General features: G+C 50.9%; 1 protein-coding gene across 1 annotated transcript in view; it reads right to left on the bottom strand.

Annotated features, from left to right (window-relative positions):
• The window catches only part of TMEM8B (transmembrane protein 8B), an 804,010-nt gene that overhangs the window by 60,553 nt on the left and 723,530 nt on the right, over positions 1–19,927 (bottom strand). Inside the window, exon 10 of the mRNA XM_069626692.1 lies at positions 14,611–14,789. Coding sequence (XP_069482793.1) covers positions 14,611–14,789 — 179 coding nt within the window. The remainder of the gene's footprint in view (positions 1–14,610; positions 14,790–19,927) is intronic.

The following is a 19,927-nucleotide window of genomic DNA, read 5'->3' as shown; positions in this document are numbered from 1 at the left end:
CTGCTGTGCAACAATGGTGTTCTAGTTTGATTCTCTCCAGGTGATGTGACTTGGTAGGTCCTCAAGGTCTGAGCCTGTATTTTCTATGTCAGAGTCCTTACAATTTCCATCCAACTCACCCAGATTGGTATCAATCAGGCTGGAGTAAAGGCGGGAAGGATCTTTCTATGAAATTTAAAGAAAAGAACCCGAATATAATTAATGTTTTGTAACGCGCTCAAAACCAGAGACCAATCTCTAAGCACAGGACCGGGATTCAAACCTGTGTTGCTCTGTGTTGTCTTGCTTCTAAGAGAAACATATTGCCGCTGAGCTATCCTCCAGCCCCAATTAGCATGGAGGAAAAACTACTCGTTGCACATTCTTTTTGCACAAAGCCTTCTTGTTGAACAGGGGAAAGGGTAGTTTGGGTGGTATGTCAGTTGGGGGCTATGCTTCAACTATGTAAGAACAATGACGAGGACGATCAGGAATTGGAGAAATGAAGATTACTGGTAAGTAATCGTGACAATCTTTTATGGCCAATAAGCTCAGTACCATAAAATGGGTTATACATTTATGTGCAGCCAGTTATCCTCGCATCCAAATCCCTGAGGGTGTTTCTTTCCAATTATCGAATGCGTGGGCGGACCCATGAAGGCGCTTCCCCATCCAAAAGAATGATGTTCCAATGAGGGTATATGGTTCAGAATTATAAGCACTTTAATATTAGGGTCCGTGTTGTTTCACATAACATGACCACTAAACCAAAGGTGCATTATGTGCTTGGTGATTCAAGCATAGGACTCTTATATCATATACACATGTATCAAATCGAAATATCGGTGGTCATTCTCAAGTTCCCAGAATGCTCTTTGATGGTATGCAAGCAGCAGCGTGCTGGTGCTATTTGTTCCCTCCCCCTAGGGGCATTTGCAAAGAGTGCAACAGGAGTGTACAGACCGTCCATCTTGGATTGATAGCACTCTAGCAGAAACTCCTTTATATGACTGTTCTAGGTTTCAATAATGTGTTTTGCTCAGTATAATGTTTTAATAGGACCACAATATATTCTAGAAGTGATTATCAGCAAAGAACATTGAACAATTTTTAAAAAAGGCAGCTTACAAGGCTGGTACAATTAAATATGTTTTAATAGCTTCCTTTCCTGGGACTACATACCATTATGTCTCTCAAATGTCATTCTTTCTTTGAATGGCGAATGCTTTAATTAAAACCAATGGTCTGTTTCTTCTGTGAGGCCCCAGGGCATGTTGATATGTGTGTGCTGGCCACTGATTGGTTGTTGGTGCTGTGAATCCACGCATATGCATAAACCTAAATAATGAACAAAAGCAGAACATACCAAACACATCTGCAGCCTGGTTCTCTGTTCCCTTCAAAGGTCTACCAGAACCCCAGCGTTGGTGCTCACCTCCGGTCCCCGGGAAAGGCCACAAAGAGTGTCGGGCCACCCGACACGGCTGCGGGCACGCAGCGGATAGCGGATAGGGAACACTCTATCCCGTCCGGATCACCGGACCAGAAGATTCCAGCTGGTGTTACCCAGCTGGGATCAGCCTCGGCGAGGGAGCACCCAGGCCAAGACCTCTGGCACCGGCCACATTCACGTGGTGCGGTGCAGCTCAAAGAAACACGCAGACACGAGTTGCTGCTTCCTGGGGCTCTGCTGCACTGCCGACCGCGTGCCCACAGAGCCCCTTTCACACAGTCATGATGCTCCCATCGGAGCAAACACTAGACCACCACACAACATCCCTTCTTTATTATAAACTTACAAAACCAAACCCACTGCAAACGGGAACCCTATACTGGGTTACACTTGGTGCATTCTAGTCCACGCACCCACTGTGCACCTAAATCATCACAGCAATCATTTAATTTGGGTGAATTCCAGTCTGAGCACCCTTTACTAGCTACTAAAAATATTTTTATTAACGTTTAGCACTGCACACAAACCGGTGTGTTCCAGTCCGCACACCACGGGGCCCGACGGCGGCTGCCTTAGCTCAGAAAATTCTGGGGTCAAACTGGCCACTGGCACTACTGCAGGACAGGAAGAATACATTCTCTTCATCTTCCTCCTCTCCGACATCGTAGTGTATTCTTCTGGGACCCTCCGCCACCTGGACCGCCGCCACTCTGGGGGTCTTTCTCCCCTTCCACTCACTCCCCCCAATGTCCCCGCCATGCTGGCTGGGGTTGGGGCGAGGCACGCCCGTGCAAAGTGATCGACTTTCCCGCACCTCCCACGATGTGTCCTTTCTCCGGGCAGTCCTGCGCGTGCGGAAGATCCCACCCGCACTGATCACATATTGTGGCATTGGGGTCTCTCCTTGGCCAGTCTCCCCTCCTCATCGGCTTTCCTCCTTGCCACTTGCCGACAGCTGCCACCTCCTCTAGCTTTACTCGCTACATGTGGGCCTCCAACTTGAGGTGGTGTCTGGATGAGTCCATAATTGAGGCCCGCACCTCTGCCAGTTCCTGGGCCCGGCCGAGGTCTAGTATTCGATCGAGGGAAATCGTTGGGTCCCTCAGGACTTGCTTGCATAGCTTCGAGGAGCTGCAGCCGCAGATGATCTGCACTCTGATCTCACCCCCCTCGAAATTGCCCGGGTCACAGCACAGTGCAATGCCATGCAGCTTCCCATGGAACGCATCGAGGCTCTCCTCATCCTCTTGCCTTGCACACCTCATCCTGAACCGTTCGTAGTCTCTGTTGACCATGGGTCGGAAGTACTCGTTCAGGGCTACGATGGCTGCCCAGTATGACTGATCTCTGGGCCTTAATGTCTTGAATAGCCTCTGGACAGCCAATCCGGCAGAGTACAGGAGTATTGGACATTTGGCTGCATCCTTGATTTCCATTGCATCAAAGTACAGCTCCAGGTTCTCTAACCAGGCTGTGCACCGGGGTCCCAGACTGGCAGGCGAGCCCATTGTATCAAAGTGATGCAGCGGCGCGAGCTGTCCTCAACAGATGCCCTCATTGTCGTCCTCCGCCATGATGACCACTGGTCGGGCACACTCTGTGGCTGCCTGAGGTAGGTCTTGGGGTGCCTATCCCTTTCCGGACGTCTTGGAGGGCGCACAAGCGCTCCGTGGGGAGCTGCTACCCTTGGGATGTGCTAATTTGGTAGTGCGGATGGCACACACCCTGTTCCTTGGCTTTCATATGCTGGGATCCCAGAGGGCGCACGAGCACTCCGGGTGGAGCAGCTACCCTCGGGTTTGGCACAGATGTGGCCTGCGGGAGGGGTTAATGTTCAGTTTCCCAGCCCCTCCCCCCAACGGACAGTTTTCTCCTTTTCTTTGTTTCTGACTGCTGCTGGGTGAGGTATGCTACACCCCTTTTATGGGCCGCTTGGTGAGACTCGAGAACCACTCTTTTGAACAAATGATGTGCATTTTTATTTTCCTTGGGCCTGGATGTTGATGGGCCTTCCTTTCCTGGTGGCCAGGCTGTTCACCGCTGCGGCCCGGGTGTTGGAATCTGCTTCCCCTCCTCTGCGGGGGAGGCAGAGAGATGGCCTTGCTCCCTTTTTGTCAGCCCGCCGCTGGGACCATGCCCCTCTTCTCTGTCGACCGCTATAGGGCCTGCTGGGGCCACGCCCCTTTCTTTCATTCAGCAGTCCTCCCGAGTCCTCCCGAGTGGAGGGCACGCCGCCTGCCGGCAGCACTGCGGTTAAAGCCCGGAGCTCACATTTTTTACACTGCAGCCCAGATGTTCATGAGCCGCTGGCTCCTTGGCTGCTGCATCGAGGACTGGTGGTAGGGTTACAGCAGCGGCTGCCTCACCAGGCCCACGTGGCGACTCCTTGTGGGCACGGGCCTTCATAGTCTCCACCGCCTTCTTTTGTCCTGCCGGCAGTTCTTCGTTCGGCGGCCTCCGCCGCAGATGGTGACCCCTCCTGAAGGGGTGGAGGCGAAGAGCATCGGCACTGGGTGGCCGATGTCAGATGTGTCTCCATGGGCCCTAGTCGCAGACTGGGACCGCACACACGGCTTATTGGCTCTGCCACCTTTTCACAAGTCCGACAGAGGAACGTCAACCCCTTTGGCGCTTCCTTCTGTGGGCACGCGAGGGGGCGGAAAGCCCTCGTCGCCAATGTTGGTGGCTCACCTCCGGTCCCCAGGGTGGGCCACAAAGAGTGTCGGGGCACCCGACACGGCTGCGGGCACACAGCGGATAGCGGATAGGGAACACCCTACCCCCTCCGGATCACCGGACCAGGAGATTCCAGCTGGGGTCACCCAGCAGACACGAGTTGCCGCTTCCTGGGGCTCTGCTGCACTGCCTTCCATGTGCCAGCCGAGCCCCTTTTATTAAGTGAGCGTCATGACACGGAGCAAACACTAGACCAACACACAACACCCAGTACTCTCTGCAGAGCCTTTCTGATACCCGCTACCCACCCCGATGGCGGCATTCCCGCTGGACACATGCTATGCCAATGCATGCCCTTAAATACCAGGCTGGGCCCCACCTTGTGTGATGCCTCTGTCGCTGCTGTGCCCTAAAACACGGAACCATAAAAACATAGTACCCGGCCCTTCAAGGTCTCTGAGTTTTTTCTCTGGTTGTGCTGCTGTCAGCAATAACTGGGGTGATTCTGGCAAATGCCTCCATGAGCATGTGACTCTTGCCACAGATAAAGGGGCATACAGCGAGACAGAGAGAGAGATAGAGGGAGAACGCACGACAGAGAGTGAGAGAGCAAGAGAGAAAGACAGAGCAACGGAGACAGATCGAGTCAGAGAGAGGGATGGAGAGATATAGATGGAGGGAGAGAGACAGGAAAACAGACTGGTTGAGAAAGCGTGGAGAGAGAGAGAGAGAGAGAGAGAGAGAGAGAGAGAGAAGAAGTGAGAGAGGGGGAGACAGAGAGAGAGAGAGATGGAGAGAGACAGATAGAGAGAAAGATAGAGCAACAGAGACAGCAAGTCACAGAGGGATGGAGAGATATTGATGGAGGGAGAGAGACAGAAAGACAAACAGGTTGAGAAAGAGTGGAGAGAGAGAGGGAGGAAGTGAGAGGGGAGAGAGAGAGAGAGAGAGAGAGAGAGAGAGAGAGAGAGAGAGAGAGAGAGAAACAGAGACAGGGCGAGTCAGAGAGAGGGGTGGAATGATATAGATGGGACAGAGAGACCGAAAAGCAGACAGGTTGAGAAAGAGTGGAGAGAGAGAGGAAGTGAGAGAGGGGGAGACCCAGAGAGAGATGGAGGGGGAGTGAGGGGGAGTGAGAGCAACGGAGACAGACCACCGAGTCAGAGAGAGGGATGGAGAGATATATATGGAGGGAGTGAGACATAAAAACAGACAGGTTGAGAAAGAGTGGGGACGGGAAGTGAGAGAGGGGGAGAGAGAGAGAGAGACAGAGAGAGAGAGAGAGAGAGAGGAAAAGAGAAAGAGCGAGAGAGGGAGAGACAGAGCGAGTCAGAGAGAGGGATGGAGTGATATAGAAGGAGGGAGAGGGACAGAAAAACACACGGGTTGAGAAAGAGTGGAGAGAGAGAGGAAGGGAGAGAGAAAGGGAGAGGGAAAGAGAAAGACAGCAACAGAGACAGAGTGCGTCAGAGAGAGGGATGGAGAGATATAGATGGAGGGAGAGAGACAGGAAAACAGACAGGTAGAGAGAGAGAGGAAGTGAGAGAGAGAGGAAGTGAGAGAGGGAGAGAGAAATCAGCATAAGATGTGCAGGGTGCAGTTAGTCATGAATATTCTACCCAATTGTTAAACAGCATGTTAGGGAGAATTCTCTGTTTAGGCTGAATTTCCTAACCTAGTGAGTCCCCCAGCAGCTTTGCTGGATTTCTGGAGTTTGTTTTTTCCATCCTGCCAAGAGTGAGACTCTTTTCCTCCCACTCTTGGACATGAATGTGTGTAATCCCTTTGAATATCAATGTGTTCTATGGGCTATGGGGTCTTTTACTCCATAGGGTCTCATATGTTTTTCTATGTGTGTTACACCGCACCCTATGTGCCGTAACACTGGGGCGTCCTAGCGGACCTCCACCATAGACTCCATACCCGGGGACTGACTACTGTCACCATTGGCTTTACTAGACCTAAATTTACTAACAGAACTATTACAAACTATCTTATTGTGGACGTACTAGTAGGGGTAATTCGATTACTCCTGGATCTGTTACTCGAGGGGGCACTGTCCCGTCTCCCCTCGTCGAGTTTTGGCTGGTGGCAGTGGAAACTACTTGTTATGTTCGACCCCGAACATAACCCTATGGGATTCGTCCCATTGTTGGAGGTTGATACTTTTCCTCATTAATCTCTAACGTACCACCGGTCTACTTATCGTAAATAAGTTTATCGGATGGTATTTTCTGCCAGAACTCGGTTTTTAAAATGGCGTCTGTGTTTCGTCTCTGTGACTCCTAAACCAAAGATTGAGCCCTTTGTTCCACTTTTGGCGGGCTCTGTACAGAGACCCTCCAAAGTGGTGCCATTCTGTCTGGGTTACCACAGGGGTGTGGGAGGGGGTTTAGGCACCCTGGACCGAGTTGCCTTGCCAACTCCGGTCGCACTCTGGAGTGATTGGCCCAAGTGGTGAGCCTCCCCGCTCACCACTTAGCATGTGTTGATTGACAGCTAGGCTGAATGAATGGGGGTTTCTGCATAAAAGCAGGGCTTTTGGGACTGGATCTTCAGAAGTCGCCACAGGACCTAAGAATCCGACGAGGGTAACGCTGAGCCGACCTGCACGACGACACCTCCGGTGGAGCCCTGCGGAACCGACTCACCACTTCCCGACGACAGAGGAGATCTCCCTGCCGGAGAGTCTCTTCCCCTGGCTGGTGGGAACAACCAGTCCCCTTTGCTTTTTATTCGCTTCAGGACGCAGTGGTCGAATTGCCCGTGCAGAGCACCTCGGCAACCGGATAGCCTCTACCCCTGTACCGCGACCAAAAGGTGGTGCCTTGTGACGGAGCACTCCGCGGCTGGTCTCTTCCCTGGTGGTGCACCGGACTTCACTTTTCTTCGTCGACGAGGACATCTCTACTCTTGGCAAAGACCCGACGTGCATCGACCACCAGGAACAACTGCCCCCGCCGGAGCTGCCCTCCACAACAAGGTACCGTGTCCGCCTGGCTTCCCTTTCGATCGGTTCGAGCGAGGTGTCTTAATCCTCTCCTTTCCGTTGGGTCGCCTCCAAGCTTTCTCACGTATTGTTCTGAACTGGTTCAATCTGCCGATAACAATTTACTACAAAGACTCGAACGCATTTCCACTAGAGACTTTTGGACATATCGCCTTGCCTCTCTCCGAGTGGGCCTGGCCTCTGAACTTTATGATCTATTGTGATTCTTGCCTTCTTGCCTTGCATTTTTCCCGTGAAGTATTGAACTGTGTTGCTTTTGTAACCTGCCTATTTTTCTCTCCCGTCCTAACAAATATTAGAGTGCCATCTAGGTTGAGGCATACACCTCGGTCTGCAAATAAGTGGTGCCGGTAGAACCTAGAATGGTTGAAATATTGCTAGGGGGATTGATCGTTTCTTCTTCGTAGAGTAATTGTGTTTGATTTGTTTGCCGTGATAGTGCCATAGTGTTTTCCATAGATGTTCCGTTATAAATAAATACCTTTACACTGAAGCCTTGTTGCGTGTTTGCTTGTCTTGCTGGGAAGAATTGCCCTATATTGTATACTCCACATACTGCTTAACTCTTCTTGAGGGAAGTCTGACTGCTCAGCCACAGCTAACAAGTGAATCTGTTTGGTACAGACTGCTACCAAGTGGGTTTACTGCCAAACACCTGTAGTCCTAAATCTTTTGCAGTGGTCCCAGAGGGAACTGCACAGGTTTCCGCCTAACACAGTAGACCTTAGGATCCAGGTACTGATTCGTGCCCCCCCCCCCGACCCCCCACTCCCCAACCCCCCACCGCGCCATTCCACCTTCTTCCACAGGAATGCAAGTATTTACAACACAGAGCAGCGCACAGGAAATATGTGTGAAGTGAAGCAGACCTGTAAAAGCATGACTTATTCTTAATGTGCAAGGAAGCCCGCATGCACAGTTTCCTTGTCAGTGAGATCATTTTGTTCCCAGCAGGTTTTCTCTGCTTCTGTAGAAAGACATCCCACCAGAGTCGTGATTTAGTTTGTGTCTAAGCGCTCTAAATGGAAATGAGGCAGCAGGCAGCGAGGTGATTTGCCCTGGATCACAGAAAGGCCATCATTGGGAGTATGGTGGGAACATTAACAACGGATAATACTTCAAATAAGTGCAGATTGTTAAAATAACCCTTCAATAATGAGCAGGGGTCTTACGGGGTATTTGCTGCATGGGGTATCTGGAAAGCACTGCACGGGGTAAATAACCTGTGTGATGCCGGCAAGCAGTAGCGTGCCTCTGAAGATTTTTGGACGCTCCCTCGAGTGTGTGCTACATCCCAGACCACCTGCTCCTCCTCTCACTGCAGTGGGGGGCACCAGGCACTATAATAAAGTGGAACGTCCCACCCCGTTTTGCCACCTTCGGGCTCAGTCCTTCGGGCTCAGTCCTTATTTTAGCATGGAAAGTTTTATACCAAAAGATTGTTTTTTTAACATTTTTTTAAATGTATTTATGTAGCGCCCTACGGGTATCAGGGCGCTGCTACAGTAAGAAGGTACAGTAAGTAAACAGAAAAGGAGACACATAGTTCTAGTCACATCTGTTAAACACACAGGTTTGTACCGGTGTATTAAGGCTGTGTAGGATTGCACACTTCTGATGTGCAGCGGCAGAGAGTTCCAAAGGGTGGACGCGAGCAACGAATAGCGCACTGCTGGATGTTGATCATACGCGCATATGCGCAATTGTTGTTTTGTGCAGATAGTGCTGTTAAGATATTTGCGGGCTTCTTTGTGCATGCAGCGATGTGCAATCGTCAGTGTTTTGTAGTTGATACCGGCTTTAATGGGTAGCCAATGAACTTCTCCTCTGGTCATGGAGATGTGATCTGATCTGCGTAAACCGAGTGCGGCACGTAGGGCTTTAATGGGCAGCCAGTGCACTTCTCATCTGGCCATGGAGATGTGATCGGATCTGCGTAAGCCCAGTGCGACACGTAGGGCTTTAATGGGTAGCCAGTGCACTGCTCATCTGGCCATGGAGATGTGATCTGATCTGATCTGCGTAAGCCCAGCGCGGCACGTAGGGCTTTAATGGGTAGCCAGTGCACTGCTCATCTGGCCATGGAGATGTGATCTGATCTGCGTAAGCCCAGTGCGGCACGTAGGGCTTTAATGGGTAGCCAGTGCACTGCTCATCTGGCCATGGAGATGTGATCTGATCTGCGTAAGCCCAGTGCGGCACGTAGGGCTTTAATGGGTAGCCAGTGTACTTCTCCTCTGGTCATGGAGATGTGATCTGATCTGCGTAAGCCGAGTGCGGCACGTAGGGCTTTAATGGGTAGCCAGTACACTTCTCCTCTGGCCATGGAGATGTGATCTCATCTGCGTAAGACCAGTGCGGCACGTAGGGCTTTAATGGGTAGCCAGTGCACTTCTCATCTGGCCATGGAGATGTGATCTGTTCTGCGTAAGCCCAGTGCGGCACGTAGGGCTTTAATGGGTAGCCAGTGCACGTCTCCTCTGGTCATGGAGATGTGATCTGATCTGCGTAAGCCGAGTGCGGCACGTAGGGCTTTAATGGGTAGCCAGTGCACTTCTCCTTTGGCCATGGAGATGTGATCTGATCTGATCTGCGTAAGCCCAGTGCGGCACATAGGGCTTTAATGGGTAGCCAGTGCACTTCTCCTCTGGCCATGGAGGTGTGATGTGTTCTGCGTAAGCCCAGTGCGGCACATAGGGCTTTAATGGGTAGCCAGTGCACTTCTCATCTGGCCATGGAGATGTGATCTGATCTGCGTAAGCCCAGTGCAGCACGTAGGGCTTTAATGGGTAGCCAGTGCACTTCTCATCTGGCCATGGAGATGTGATCTGATCTGCGTAAGCCCAGTGCAGCACGTAGGGCTTTAATGGGTAGCCAGTGCACTTCTCATCTGGCCATGGAGGTGTGATCTGATCTGCGTAAGCCCAGTGCAGGACGTAGGGCTTTAATGGGTAGCCAGTGCACTTTTCATCTGGCCATGGAGATGTGATCTGATCTGCGTAGGCCCAGTGCAGCACGTAGGGCTTTAATGGGTAGCCAGTGTACTGCTCATCTGGCCATGGAGATGTGATCTGATCTGCGTAAGGCCAGTGCAGCAGGTAGGGCTTTAATGGGTAGCCAGTGCACTGCTCATCTGGCCATGGAGATGTGATCTGACCTGCGTAACCTCAGTGCAGCACGTAGGGCTTTAATGGGTAGCCAGTGCACTTCTCATCTGGCCATGGAGATGTGATCTGATCTGCGTAAGTCCAGTGCAGCACGTAGGGCTTTAATGCGTAGCCAGTGCACTTCTCATCTGGCCATGGAGATGTGATCTGATCTGCGTAGCCTCAGTGCAACATGTAGGGCTTTAATGGGTAGCCAGTGCATTTCTCATCTGGCCATGGAGATGTGATCTGATCTGCGTAAGCCCAGTGCAGCACATAGGCCTTGCAGTTCTGTGTTAGGACTCTACCCCCCAGTATGGCCTTAGGGTTCTTTACCTGGCCTCGACCCACTGCCTGGCTTTGTGCCTTGGCCCTCTTATTATTATGGTATGTACTGAGCATGAACCTAGCTTTGAGATGCAACTGAGAGCTTTACAGAGGTATACAACAATGCAGATAAACATAGGAGCACTTTACAGAGGTATACAACAACACAGATACACTTTGGAGCACGTTACAGAGGTATACAACAATACAGATACACATTGGAGCACTTTACAGAGGTATACAACAACACAGATACACTTCGGAGCACTTTACAGAGGTATACAACAACACAGATACACTTCGGAGCACTTTACAGAGGTATACAACAATACAGATACACATTGGAGCACTTTACAGAGGTATACACCAATACAGATACATCGGAGCACTTTACAGAGGTGTACAACAATACAGATTCACATCAGAGCACTTTACTGAGGTACAAAACAGTACAGATGCATTATGAAACACCTTTAAGAGGTAACAGAACAGATATACAGCAGGGGCTGGGATACAGAGGGGCACAAGGGAGGGGTACAGCTGTACAGGTTGGTGGGGAGGAGAGCGGTGGAAAATGTCTTTCAAGTCAGGTGGTGCGTGGGGCGATGTGACTGCCTAGGTGTTGAGAAGGGCAGACTCCTAGAAGAGGTGGGTCTTCAGTTATTTTCTGAATTGTTGGAGGGTGGGGCGAGTCTGATGCGGACAGGTTAAATCTTTCATTTGAAGGTCAGTGATGGATCTTTCAGGAAGATGGAAAGGAGTTCAAGAGCCCGGATCCAGTCCACCAAAGGATCCCCATGGCTCTGTGTTTTTTCTTCCATGAGGACACATTGGTGTTAAGACTGGAGATGGGTTCCTTACTGCTACCCTCTATATGGCAGAGTAGGAGCACAGAGCATCCCAGCCAAGAATCTCTATGCGGTAGCAATGGACAACATCAAGGCTTAATCTCTCAGGAGGTGAGGCGGGCTGGTTCCCAAGCCCCCACAAAGGAATGTCCACACATTGTTTCGTGATAACAGTTCTTTAGATAAATAAGGTACCACAGTTACCTCTTGACTCCGTTAAAATGCACCAAATGCAGACAGTCTCAACAGCATACAAATCAAATAGCAATGTGAACCAACATCAGACATAGGAAGAAAGACAAATTGGTTTAAACAATGGCAGATTAATTTTTGCTCCACTACCAAGACACAGTTCTGTGTGAGGATCCCCCCACCAGGGCAACCTGTAAATAAAGTGTATCAACAAGCCCAGTCCATATATGTTTAAATAGTCTTGTTTCCTGGTTAAAAATGCTCTACTACCCCCAATGTACCTGGTTTAGCAGAGTTTCGTCAACGACTCACTTGAGGGATTCCTCGTGAGCAAACTCAGTTTAAAGCAGGAGCCACTGTCGGTGAGATGCCATGAAGAAAAGGTGAACGCTGTAGTCGGGACAGCAGCTTCGGTCTTTGCGGTGCGCGGTGATGATCGTTCGTGGATGTCCTGTGTAGACAAGGGTTGCGGTGCACCTCGATGACAAGAGTATGTTGCCACAAAGATGACTCGATGATGAGCATAGGCCCGGCAGTGGGCGTCAAGTGTCAGCGTTAGTGTCGTTGGTCGGGACTCGAACACAGCTGGCGCTTCACTCGTCGGTATCTTTGTAGACTTCAGGTGGTGGGAAACCCTCCGGCCGATTCTCCTCGGTCGTCAGCGATCTTGACTTTCTCTGGCAGGAAGAAGCGGTCGATGGTGATGGCAAAGGAGTTCTTGGTTTAAATGTTCTTAGGCAATGGAGCATTGCAGCTCCGGTGGCCGAGATTACAGCGATCCTCCAAATCTCAGTCAATGGTGATGGTAATCCTGGTGCTTTACTTCAGTGTTTCTCAGTGGACCCCATCTCCGGTCGACAGCTGTTTGGGACTGACTTCCAGGCCGCCTTGATCAAGATGAGCCGGTGCACGATGTTCCCTCGTAGCTCGGGAGAGGTCTCCTGGATAAGTCCTTGACAGACACAGCAGCTTTCAGATTCCGTCAAGAGTGAGCAGCAGCAAACCTTCTTCTTCAGCTGGGCTTCAAGGATAAGCAGCTTCAAGTTTCAACTTCAGCTTCTGAACAATTCTGGTAAGTGAGAGGTCCCGAGATATACTGTTCTGTCTCTCATTCACACTGCTGAGTCACCCACGGGCAACCGATCATTCAGAAGGGCATTCGGGCAGGCGGGCAGCCAATCAGGATATTCACTTCCAACCAGATAACCATACCAAGGAATGTGGATTGGGACAAGCACCCAGCCTTTCAGCACACCACACTGCATTCATGTCAGTTTCGGGCAGGGCTGTCTCATTCTTTGTGTTACACACACACAGATATCAGACACCCATTACATGAAGTGCATATTGGTCACATGCTCCATTCACCCAGGTCCCACCCCAAGGGTGTACCCACAACATACAGTCACTGGGAAGACTCTAGCCAGTCTGGCCTGGACATCACCACAATACCATATATGGTTCTTCCAGCCAACAGCCAGTGAGGGGGAAGGGGCAGAGTCTGGGCTTCCCAGGACTTTGGGAATGCAAGGTAACAGGCAATAGAAAGCAAGAGGCCACAGGGGCCATCTTGTCTCCTATCAAGAATCAACTGATTCCAGTGGCAGGACCTGGGTATCCCAAAATGCAGGATACTCAGAGCACCTGTCAAATTCAGCATGGAGCTGCCACCAGCCCATACCCTGCTCTGTTGGCCACCCACTAGTGCCCAAAAACATACACTAGGGCTACAGGGTTGTACCCACATAAGGGACTCCTGTGCATGAAAAGAACACAGAACACACATGATAAGGGTGTACAGGACAAGGACACGGAGGCCCTGTCCCTCCAATGCATTTCCAGCATCACAATTGGTTTGACCGTAAGATGTAAACATAGATGTGAAGGGCCATGGAGAGCCTTGTGATCCGGCAAGAGAGACCTACACTTGCTGTAATCTTCCACCGGAACTCCTGATATCTCTTTCAGAAAGATTTGTCAAAAACATGCTCTCTGGTCAGAGTGATGTGGACAACTCGAGCTGCCAAATTTTCAAGGACTGTGCTATAACTTGGTGTCTGTTTACTGGAGAGTGAGCTGTGTTATGTGTGAGTTCACTGGGGCTGTGATGTCACTGCCAGAGAATGTGGAGTCTTGGTGGGTGTTTGTAGTGCTGAGCTGCAGGGTTGTCAGTTGCTATTCTCTACGAAGTAACTATCTTCCAATAAACTTACATGTAAACTTATCTCCTGGTTTCTGGCATTTATAAGAAGGTGACCTTGTTTACATCAGACTGGAAGCGTTTCACGTATACAATGGGAACCACTGAGAAATGACACAATAGTCAACTTCCGTCCCCATAAATGTACTAAGACTGCGGATATGCCTTAGGATACTAAAGGCCTTGGTGGCTGTAAGGATAAGAGATGACCTGACAATGGCGGCAGCATCAGGGTCATCCAGAAAAAGGAGTCAATAATGAGTCCATGAGTCTTAGCCTGGCACTCAGTCGGAATGGAAGCAATTCATAGGGTAACCTGGGCTAATCATGATCCGTCTGAATGGAAGGAGGCTTAGAGGCTCACCATAGATGGACAGATGGTGAGGCAGAAGAGCCATTCAAGGTGGGCTAGACTGGCCTCAACCAGTCTGGCACTTCGAATACAACTTCAGTATCTTTTAGGGCAGGGATATACAACCTGTGCCTCTCCAGATGTTTTGGCATACAACTCCCATAGGGCCTACCAGGTATAATCAGTGATGAGACATAATGGGAGTCTGGGGAGCTGCAGGATACCTACCCCGGGTGTAGAGGGTTTAACGTATGCATTGGAAAGCGGATGTGGCAGAGAGGAACACAAGGAACCCACAGTAGACGCTAGTTGCAGTGGATTCAAGGTGTGTTAGGGTCCAGCCTGGCGCTTCGGTCTCACCCCAGGGTCCGCCCACTGGCCCGGTCCTTACCTATTGCCCGCGCCGCCCGCATGACAGGGCACTCACCGTAGAGAAGAACATGGTGAAGATATAGACAGAGGCTTCGAGGAGGTAGCGGCTGCGGATGGCGATGGCCACAGGAGGCACGAACATGAGGTTGCTGAGGCAGAGGAGCAGAGTGGAGAGCAGCTGGAAGCCGTAGGTGAAGGCCTCGGAGGGATCCGTGCAGCCCCAGCCGTTCCAGCCTGGAGGCGAGGGGGGAGAAAGGTGTAAATGCAAGCAATGGTCATCCAGGGAGTCACAAGATAGGCAAAGAGCCCACCTGCCTCATCTTCCCATACCAAGATCCCCACTCTTTAACCAGCTGAGGGAGGAGCTAACCCCAGTACTATGAGTCAAATGCAGGTCCCTGTAGAGGTGCTGTCACCAGTAGAATGTGGCGGCCTGTTTACCTCATCAACACCCGCAGGAAATGCACCATGAAAATACTATTGTGTCAGCCTCCCAACCATCAAGTAGAAGCCATCATTTTCAAAATCTGTCAGCCTTCCCACCCTCAAGTACAAGCCATCATTCTCCTCCTCTGTCAGCCTACCAACCCTCAAGTAGAAGCCATCATTCTCCTCCTATGTCAGCCTCCCAACCCTCAAGTAGAAGCCATCATTCTCCTACTATGTCAGCCTCCCAACCCTCAAGTAGGAGCCATCATTCTCAACATCTGTCAGCCTCCCAACCCTCAAGTAGAAGCCATCATTCTCCTCCTCTGTCAGCCTCCCAACCCTCAAGTAGGAGCCATCATTCTCAACATCTGTCAGCCTCCCAACCCTCAAGTACAAGCCATCATTCTCCTCCTCTGTCAGCCTACCAACCCTCAAGTAGAAGCCATCATTCTCCTCCTATGTCAGCCTCCCAACCCTCAAGTAGGAGCCATCATTCTCCTCCTCTGTCAGCCTCCCAACCCTCAAGTAGGAGCCATCATTCTCAACATCTGTCAGCCTCCCAACCCTCAAGTAGAAGCCATCATTCTCCTCCTATGTCAGCCTCCCAACCCTCGAGTAGGAGCCATCATTCTCAACATCTGTCAGCCTCCCAACCCTCAAGTACAAGCCATCATTCTCCTCCTCTGTCAGCCTCCCAACCCTCAAGTAGGAGCCATCATTCTCAACATCTGTCAGCCTCCCAACCCTCAAGTACAAGCCATCATTCTCCTCCTCTGTCAGCCTCCCAACCCTCAAGTAGAAGCCATCATTCTCGAAATCTGTCAGCCTCCCAACGGTCAAGTACAAGCCATTTCTATTGTGTCCCCTTAATCCGGCCTGACACAAAATCACACACATAGCAACTTGGAGACACAATACCTTTCACCATTGCACTCTTGTGGTGATTTAGCAAAGTTCAAAGGTTTTGACATATTACAGACTCAGTGACCCATCAACGCACCTGCCAACATACAGCAGATATATTTGTGGAGATCTGTCATACCCAACACGCATGCCCACAGGGTGGATCTGCAGAGTTGGCCTTCTTGGACCTCCAGGGTGGCATTTCCTGTAGGGTAAGATGTGCCACCCTGGGTCAGCATCCTCTTGTTAGACATAGTCTTATGGCCTCGGACAGGGACCTGGGATGCTAGTGCCCAACGAGTTCTGCCATAGGCCCCAATTTCCAAAGTCCCCAAGCAATATCATGGGGCTCCAAGCAGCGCTCATGGGGTCTCCTTTACCTGTAATGCATATTGGCGCTTAAGAAAAAGCACAGCTGCCCATCTCTCCAAACAGGATGAAGCGTGGGTGAAGGAGCAAGCAATGGCATGGTGAGGACAAGTTGGACCATGTCACCCTGACACGTCATGTCACCTGAAACAAGAGCGCTTAACAAAGGGGAAAAAGCTCTACTAGGCAAAGTTCTCCCCTCCGCTGTGAGTCATTCAACCCTCAAGTACAAGCCATCATTCTCCTCCTCTGTCTGCCTCCCAACCCTCAAGTAGAAGCCATCATTCCCATCCTCTATCTGCCTCCCAACCCTCAAGTAGAAGCCATCGTTCTCCTCCTCTGTCAGCCTACCAACCCTCAAGTAGAAGCCATCATTCTCCTCCTATGTCAGCCTCCCAACCCTCAAGCAGAAGCCATCATTCTCCTCCTAAATCAGCCTCCCAACCCTCAAGCATAAGCCATCATTCTCCTCCTCTGTCAGCCTCCCAACCCTCAAGTATAAGCCATCATTCTCCTCCTCTGTGAGCCTCCCAACCCTCAAGTAGAAGCCATCATTCTCCTTCTCTGTCAGCCTGCCAACCCTCAAGTAGAAGCCACTATTCTCCTCCTCTGTCAGCCTCCCAACCCACAAGTAGAAGCCATCATGCTCCTCCTATGTCAGCCTTCCAACCCTCAAGTAGAAGCCACTCTCCTCCTCTGTCAGCCTCCCAACCCTAAAGTACAAGCAGTCATTCTCCTCCTCTGTCAGCCTCCCAACACTCAAGCAGAAGCCATCAGTCTCCTCCTATGTCAGCCTCCCAACCCTCAAGTACAAGCCATCATTCTCCTCTGTCAGCCTCCCAACCCTCAAGCAGAAGCCATCATTCTCCTCCTAAATCAGCCTCCGAACGCTCAAGCAGAAGCCATCATTCTCCTCCTCTGTCAGCCTCCAAACCCTCAAGTACAAGCCATCATTCTCCTCCTCTGTCAGCCTGCCAACCCTCAAGTAGAAGCAACTATTCTCCTCCTCTGTCAGCCTCCCAACCCACACGTAGAAGCCATCATGCTCCTCCTATGTCAGCCTTCCAACCCTCAAGTAGAAGCCACTCTCCTCCTCTGTCAGCCTCCCAACCCTAAAGTAGAAACCATCATTCTCCTCCTCTGTCAGCCTCCCAACGCTCAAGCAGAAGCCATCATTCTCCTCCTATGTCACCCTCCCAACCCTCAAGTACAAGCCATCATTCTCCTCCTCTGTCAACCTACCAACCCTCAAGCAGAAGCCATCATTCTCCTCCTAGGTCAGCCTCCCAACCCTCAAGCAGAAGCCACCATTCTCCTCCTCTGTCAGCCTCCCAACCCTCAAGTATAAGCAATCATTCTCCTCCTCTGTGAGCCTCCCAACCCTCAGGTAGAAGCCATAATTCTCCTCCTCTGTCAGCCTGCCAACCCTCAAGTAGAAGCCACTATTCTCCTCCTCTGTCAGCCTCCCAACCCACAAGTAGAAGCCATCATGCTCCTCCAATGTCAGCCTCCCGACCCTCAAGTAGACGCCATTATTCTCCTCCTCTGTCACCCTCCCAACCCTAAAGTAGAAGCCCTCATTCTCCTCCTCTGTCTGCCTCCCTACCCTCAAGTAGAAGCCATCATTCTCCTCCTCTGTCAGCCTCCCAGCCCTCCAGTAGAAGCCGTCATTCTCCTCCTCTGTCAGCCTCCCAACCCTCAAGTAGAAGCCATCATTCTCCTCCTCTGTCAGCCTCCCAACCCTCAAGTAGAAGCCACCATTCTCCTCCTCTGTCAGCCTCCCAACCCTCAACTAGAAGCCATCATTTTCCTCCTATGTCAGCCTCTCAACCCTCAAGTAGAAGCCAACATTCTCCTCCTCTGTCAGCCTCCCAACCCTCAAGTAGAAGCCATCATTCTCCTCCTCTGTCAGCCTCACAACCCTCAAGTAGAAGCCATCATTCTCCTCCTCTGTCAGCCTCCCGACCCTCCAGTAGAAGCCAACATTCTCCACCTCTGTCAGCCTCCCGACCCTCAAGTGGAAGCCATCATTCTCCTCCTGTGTCAGCCTCCCGACCCTCAAGTAGAAGCCGTCATTCTCCTCCTCTGTCAGCCTCCCAACCCTCAAGTAGAAGCCATCATTCTCCTCCTATGTCAGCCTCCCAACCCTCAAGTAGAAGCCATCATTCTCCTACTATGTCAGCCTCCCAACCCTCAAGTAGGAGCCATCATTCTCAACATCTGTCAGCCTCCCAACCCTCAAGTAGAAGCCATCATTCTCCTCCTCTGTCAGCCTCCCAACCCTCAAGTAGGAGCCATCATTCTCAAAATCTGTCAGCCTCCCAACCCTCAAGTAGAAGCCATCATTCTCCTCCTCTGTCAGCCTACAAACCCTCAAGTAGAAGCCATCATTCTCCTCCTATGTCAGCCTCCCAACCCTCAAGTAGGAGCCATCATTCTCCACATCTGTCAGCATCCCAACCCTCAAGTAGAAGCCATCATTCTCCTCTTCTGTCAGCCTCCCAACCCTCAAGTAGGAGCCATCATTCTCAAAATCTGTCAGCCTCCCAACCCTCAAGTAGAAGCCATCATTCTCCTCCTCTGTCAGCCTACAAACCCTCAAGTAGAAGCCATCATTCTCCTCCTATGTCAGCCTCCCAACCCTCAAGTAGGAGCCATCATTCTCAACATCTGTCAGCCTCCCAACCCTAAAGTACAAGCCATCATTCTCCTCCTCTGTCAGCCTCCCAACCCTCAAGTAGAAGCCATCATTCTCAAAATCTGTCCGCCTCCCAACCCTCAAGTACAAGCCATCATTCTATTGTGTCCCCTTAATTTGGCCTGACACAAAATCACACATATAGCAACTTGGAGACACAATACCTTTCACCATTGCACTCCTGTGGTGATTTAGCAAAGTTCAAAGGTTTTGACATATTACAGACTCAGTGACCCATCAACGCACCTGCCAACATACAGCAGATATATTTGTGGAGATCTGTCATACCCAACACGCATGCCCACAGGGTGGATCTGCAGAGTTGGCCTACTTGGACCTCCAGGGTGGCATTTCCTGTAGGGTAAGATGTGCCACCCTGGGTCAGCATCCACTTGTTAGACATAGTCTTATGGCCTCCGACAGGGACCTGGGATGCTAGTGCCCAAATAGTTCTGCCATAGGCCCCCAATTTCCAAAGTCCCCAAGCAATATCATGGGGCTCCAAGCAGCGCTCGTGGGGTCTCCTTTACCTGTAATACATATTGGCGCTTAAGAAAAAGCACAGCTGCCCATCTCTCCAAACAGGATGAAGCGTGGGTGAAGGAGCAAGCAATGGCATGGTGAGGACAAGTTGGACCATGTCACCCTGACACGTCATGTCACCTGAAACAAGAGCGCTTAACAAAGGGGAAAAAGCTCTACTAGGCAAAGTTCTCCCCTCCGCTGTGAGTCATTCAACCCTCAAGTACAAGCCATCAGTCTCCTCCACTGTCTGCCTCCCAACCCTCAAGTAGAAGCCATCATTCCCATCCTCTGTCTGCCTCCCAACCCTCAAGTAGAAGCCATCGTTCTCCTCCTCTGTCAGCTTACCAACCCTCAAGTAAAAGCCATCATTCTCCTCCTATGTCAGCCTCCCAACCCTCAAGCAGAAGCCATCATTCTCCTCCTAAGTCAGCCTCCCAACCCTCAAGCA

The sequence above is a fragment of the Ambystoma mexicanum genome, chromosome 6p, assembly GCF_040938575.1.
Source record: "Ambystoma mexicanum isolate Mex_15411 chromosome 6p, UKY_AmexF1_1, whole genome shotgun sequence".
In the NCBI taxonomy this organism is placed as follows: domain Eukaryota; kingdom Metazoa; phylum Chordata; class Amphibia; order Caudata; family Ambystomatidae; genus Ambystoma; species Ambystoma mexicanum.
Note: the sequence above shows the minus strand (reverse complement) of the source record. Positions and strands in the feature narration are given on the sequence as shown.